The sequence below is a fragment of the Leptopilina boulardi genome, unplaced genomic scaffold, assembly GCF_019393585.1.
Source record: "Leptopilina boulardi isolate dan_hultmark-lab unplaced genomic scaffold, ZJU_Lbou_2.1 LbouV2_122, whole genome shotgun sequence".
Classification (NCBI taxonomy): Eukaryota; Metazoa; Arthropoda; class Insecta; order Hymenoptera; family Figitidae; genus Leptopilina; species Leptopilina boulardi.
This window is the reverse complement of record NW_026137666.1, coordinates 2,671,714-2,677,792: the sequence shown is the minus strand read 5'-3', so window position 1 is coordinate 2,677,792 and position 6,079 is coordinate 2,671,714. Positions and strand designations below refer to the sequence as shown.

The 6,079-nt window shown below is 24.5% G+C and overlaps 1 protein-coding gene across 1 annotated transcript; it reads left to right on the top strand.

Annotated features, from left to right (window-relative positions):
- The first annotated feature begins 229 nt into the window (after positions 1–229).
- Positions 230–4,886, top strand: LOC127287040 (uncharacterized). Its single transcript, XM_051313757.1, has 5 exons — positions 230–498; positions 1,312–1,444; positions 1,980–2,355; positions 3,962–4,065; positions 4,565–4,886. The coding sequence occupies exons 1-5, from the start codon at positions 478–480 to the stop codon at positions 4,756–4,758; spliced, it is 828 nt and encodes a 275-aa protein (XP_051169714.1). The 5' UTR covers positions 230–477; the 3' UTR covers positions 4,759–4,886.
- Positions 4,887–6,079: the final 1,193 nt, after the last annotated feature.

Here is a 6,079-nt window from a genome sequence, read left to right as displayed (position 1 = left end):
CGACTAAGCTATAATCATCGATTTATCCGACTTCATCGCTAAAAGTAAGTAAAAGAATTGTAAACTTATATCATTATTGTACAATTATTACTATATAATTATTATTTAATAAATAAATGTTATAAAAGGGAATATTTGACTTGTTATTGTAACGCAAAACCCGTAGTTTTGACAAGTGACCACGATCCTACATAAAAATAAATATCAGGCTTTAACAACCTGATTAAGGGTGAAGTCCCATGCTTGCGTTTTGTTTTGCGTTTCCGACAGTTGTGCGTTTTTTCCAATGTGTTCCATCTCTGCTATACCTGAGCTTCCGTCTTTGCTGTTTGTTTTGTTTTAAAGGTTTGAATGTTGCTTTGAAGTGTTTTTAGTGTTTATTTAATAATTACAAGACTAGATTTTGATAATAATAAAGTTTAATAAAAAGTAAAAATAATTAGAAAAAATAATTTTATAAAGAAGGTAAAATTAAACATGTCGGAGGAAAACGTGCAGGTAGGATAATTGTTGAGGTTATATGTATTTTCATTGTAATTAAAATGTTATTCATTTTAATCATTTTTAATGATATTGTTCTTTTAATGTAAACTACTATAATAACTAATTGAGAATCAAGATTTCAGAAGTTGATAATTCCATATTTTGTTTTTTGGAGAAATTTAAACAAATGTAATTTTTCACATAACCCCTAAAGTTAAATTTGAGCTAAAAAATTGTAATTGATTATTTATACAAGAGTTTTTTTTCTGAATTTAAGATGTTTTGTTTTTAAATAAAGTTTATTTTAATTAGAAGATTTAAAGGTTTTTTTAATTTTTCCTAATATAAAAAGTTAATATTACAAATCATCTAGGTTAAGCTTAGATGTTTTATAATTGAAAATTCTTTGTTAATAAAATTTTTTTCTGAAATTCAAGAGTGATAGATCGATTTGTATGGTCTTTAATATATTAAATCTGTGTTTATCTACATTTTTTTGAAAAATTGATTTATTCACTTTTGAAAATTTGTCCCTCAATTATTATAGTTTACACTAAAACAACCGAACTATTTGTAATATAATGGCTTTGTTTTATTAAACCTTAATTCTAAAAAAATGTAAGACCTGTATCTGAATATAATATATTGTTTTGGAAATAAAAATTATTATTTTCATAGTAAAATGCAGTTTATAAAATAATTATAATAGATACTTTATTTATGTAGAAAATAATACATTAAAATGTTTAATAATATAACATATATGTAGGCATTATGTTTTAACATATTCTGTTTTATAATTAATTATATTTTATTATTAATTTTTAGGCGAAGCATAAATGTGGATATTGTGGGTATTTTATAAAGGATATGAATGATGTTTTGAATCATTCTTGTTTCGACAATTATAATGAAACGAACGAATTTATAAACATTGATGATAACCATATTGTTACTATAAGTATGACTATTACGACATTTTTATATATTCAAAAAGTTGTTGGAATAAGTCAGTTATATTATATTTATAATCTTTTTTTATATAAATTTTTAATATTGGGTACAAATTGTTACAGTAATTAGCAAGTTTTTTAAGGTTTATAATTTTTTTTGGATTGTTATTCAATTGTTCTTACATAATTTTTCTTTTCAAGAGATTTAGTTATTATTTACTGTAACTGGATAATAAAAAACGCAATTTGATAACATAATTGAATTATTATTTTAGTCAAAATACGGCTAATTATTTCGTAAATATTTAGATGAAACTTACATGGAAAAGAAATAAAAATTAATTGCTTATTTTTTTAAAAAATAAGTTAACTTAATTAAAAATTTAATATTTCTGTACTAAAAAGTTAAATTTTATTAATTGTGATTAATTTTAATTGTTTCTATCCTAGAGGAGGTTTTATGTTTTTGTTATCAAATATTTTTTTAGAAATAATTATTATTTTGTAAAAGATAATTTACATAACGTCATATTTGTTTATTAGTTTGCCAAGATGTTGGTAGTGGTAATAGAGTAAAAGGGAAAAATTTGGCCTGGAACGATGAATGGGATGAATCTCTGATTGCAGCTGTTTGGCAAAGGCCTGCTCTACATAATTATCTCTTGCCTGTAAAAGAACGATCACCATTAAAATTGAATGATTTATGGAATGAAATTCATAATACTTTAGGTGTGTCCACTGTGAGTATTTTAAAAAGTAGATGGAAATACTTACTAGGGCAATATCGAAAAGAAAAGTTAAAAAGAAATGAGTACATTCCGAGCGGTTCAGCTGCAACAAAAAAGAAAAAAAAAGGAGAAAATGATGATTTTCAATTGTTTGAAATGATGACATGTTTTGACGTATCCAAACCCATGAGGTATGTATTTCTTTTTAAATAACAAATAACTGTAACCCAGAAATTAAATGTACAAACACTGGTTACATGTCAAAATCAGGTTACAATTTATCAATAATTAATTAATTTTAAATATATAATTATGTAGAATTTATCACTTGGTCATTAATTCAATTAAAGTAATGAGAATATTATCAATCTCTCCAAGTCATGTCAATAGTCGACGTTTAGCAAAGATGTGACACAAGTATTTTCTACTTCTCTTTTCCGTTTCTGAAGAGGGCAACAGTGTTGCCGAAACGTAAAAAGAATTTGCTATTTCTTTTGATTTTTTTCTCACTTTTGACATGACTTGGAGAGATTGATAATATTCTCTTTACTTTAGTTTTAAATACAATTTTAAGAATTAAATTTAACTTTACAGATATCTCGAAAACTTACAAATTTTATCTCATTGACAACTTCTTAAATACCTTCAGTTGTAAATAATTTTTTTTAAATGAACAATATTTTACATATGATTTTAAACTCACGTTTTAATATTAAAATTTTTTTTTCTTATTATTGTGATATTAAAAAATTAAGATTTTTTCATAAATAAAACGCCAAATCACTTGTTTAGCAACGTTTTGGTGTGTTGGTTTGACATTATCAAACTAAGAACTACTAAGAAATCGTTAAATAGTTTAAAGATAATTAAAAATAACCATTTTTGTTTATGATTAATACAATTTAAAAAAATATATTTTTACCAAACTTTTTTAAAAAAATTAAAAAGATGCAAGTAAATATTTTTTATATATACTTTGACTTTCTGTACATAAATATTACACAGTGAAAAGAAATAAAAAGTAAGCAGTAAAGAATGCTTTAGGTAATGTTTAATATTATAATTGAAAGTTTTTTATTTTAACTTCTGGTTGCCTAAGAAATAAAAATTTGTTTTTGAAAAGCAGTTATTACTCTTTATTGCCTTATAAAGTATTATTTTTGTGGGAGAACACTAATAAATTTTTTGAATAATTCGTATTATAATTTTAAAGATTCAATACAACAAAATTGCAACCTCTCACTTTTACAGTAGAGGTATACTAAAATATTAGCAACATTCCTTTTAGAGTTATATAAATTTTATATCTTATGTCAGTGGCATTTTATTGTTAAGTTTTTAAATTCAATGCAGTACTTTATAGTACTGCCCTACAACGGAAGAAGATACATAAGCCACACTGTCGCTTTGGTCGAGTTCTGTATATAAACACTGCGAAAGAGCGACTCAAGCGACAATGTGGCTTATGTATTTTCTTCCGTTGTAGGGCAGAGTAGTTGTCATTATTTATTTATGTAAATTCTCTTACTCATTACTTATGAAGGAAAAAGGGTGAAAGAAAATTATTTTAATCAGTTTTTTGGACTACACAACTTACTCTTTAGTTATTTGTGCTGTGTTGTTTTCTTTTTTCAGTTGAAATATAATTTCAATAATTTCAATCGTAAATAATATTTCTTTATAGTTGTACTTAGTTCAAAGTTTGAAAATCTCATACATTGACACATTTATCTTATAAATAAGAATTCCTACTTTTTCGTACAGTAATGTTTTATAATAATTTTGTTAACTTTGTAGAACATTACATACTTTTTCATCCGATTCCGATTCTGAGAATGAGAATGAGAAGAAAACCGAGCATAAGATAAAGAAGAAAAAGAATAAAAGAAAAGAAAATAGTAGTAAGTACAGTTTTTAAAACATTAATAACAAAAAATTTTTTTATGACTATTATCACAGAAATATGTTGTATATTATATTATATTGTTATATAATATTTATGATCTTTCTGCCTTCTATTTACTTCTTAAAAGTACTTACTGGAAAAATTCTATTCTCTTGTTAATACTCTAAAATATGATTTATACTTTCTGAAGTACAAAGTCTATTGTGCTTAGGCCTCTTTAATTAATTTTTGTATTACTTTTCTGTTACGCAAATTTTTAGTTTAAATAAGAATATTATTCGTTGAAGTTAAAATAACTAAAAATTTAAACTAACAATTGATAGTTTGGTTAAAAAATGTAAAATTGAGTAAAGCATAAGTGCGTCTCTTTTTGAGAACTTAAATGAAATGCAATTAACAGTTCGAAAGTAAATAGATAACAATTATGTGTATAAAAAAAAATTAATATTCCTCAGAATTGGTTTGGTAATATGTTGAGAACTTATTTTTAACAGATTCTGCATGGTCTACTGAATTTTATGGAAACCTTCTCACATCATTGACCCCAAACGAGAAGATTGATGAATCTCCACTGTATTCTTTGCTTCCAACATTTAAACAATTACAAAAACAAAGACAAGTTCGTGTTGGAAAATTATTCCAACAAATTTTGCAAGAGGAACTAGAAGGTCAATTAAGAGAAAATTAATGATTTTCTCTTAAAAAATAATAAATCTTACAAGAATATTATATTTATTATAAAGTTTCTGTTGTGGTAAACTTTTTACAGGAGAAAAAATCTATGTTACATTGTAAATAAATTAATATGAAGTTATATATCATTTAATTTTAATGAAGTGGAAGTCAGCAAGGTTTTTAAAATGAAAAAATTGAAATAATAATATTTTGTCAAATCAATTCATCTCTAATTTTGATTTGCACAAACTTTTAAGAAGTTAATCCTTTTATTGATGACACTTAGCCCCAAATACATTCAATTTTAAACCAAAATAATACATATTATCTCATTATTTTTTCGTTTTTAAAAACGTTGCGGACTTCAGCATCATTAATTTTAGTACTATTTGTACGAGAAGGCATTTTTTTCTTTTGTAATCCCCTATGCTTTTTTCTTAATAAATAAATAAATAAGTGTAAAAAATTGAAGTTATTTATTATAAAAATTGTCTTTATTACTTCATTATAATTTCCAATCTCCTCTCAAAAAATGTCGAGAAGTTAATAGTAATGTATAAAAAAACTTAACACAAATAACAGAAAAAATACTTATTATTACATAACATAAATGTAATAATTAAATTTTTATTATATTTCAGCTAATATAAGTTCTTATATTCATATATATATTTAAATGATAATATTCAAATTGTTCCCGCAAAACGTACTGCCGACGTTTAATAATTTTTTCTCATATCCATGGTAGCGTTAAAACGCTTATAAATTAAGGACTATTTTTAAAAAACTAATTGAAACAAATATTTCCATGAATCTGGAAGAAAACCTATGTTTCTATTGGTTCATAAATTGCGTTTCTGCATCGTTGACGTTTTAACGCATGCATGGGACAGAGGGAAATAATTTGACGCAAACGCAACAGGGGTGGGAAGATCTAGAATAATGTAATTAATGATTTTCGAACGCGAAAATTATTTTTTATTTCATATCAGAACAAAATGTAAATAAAATATTTATGTATCTCTATAAAAACTTATGAGAAAAATTACTGGTTTTCAAGGAATAGCCCTATTTTTCGGCTAGCGGCTGAGAAAGGCAATACACTATCTACATTGTTTACATTATCATGGGTTAAGAAAGTTTAAATTCCGATAAAATCCGTTTGTATTTTGACCGTTGAAAACTGATAGCAAAGCAAGTGAAAAATTTTAGAAGAACGTTTTATTAATATTTTCCTGTTTTGTTAATTGTAAAAAAATAAGAGAAAAATGCTTCTATATTCAGGAATCCTTATACAATGAAAGAGTTTAATATTTCGAATTGGTGATTGTCTT

Excerpts from the sequence above, each read along its gene's own strand:
- LOC127287040 (XM_051313757.1), top strand. The coding sequence starts at position 478 with ATGTCGGAGGAAAACGTGCAG. Across the intron at positions 499-1,311 it reads TGTCGGAGGAAAACGTGCAG|GCGAAGCATAAATGTGGATA; the intron begins GTAGGATAATTG and ends ATTAATTTTTAG. Across the intron at positions 4,066-4,564 it reads TAAAAGAAAAGAAAATAGTA|ATTCTGCATGGTCTACTGAA; the intron begins GTAAGTACAGTT and ends TATTTTTAACAG.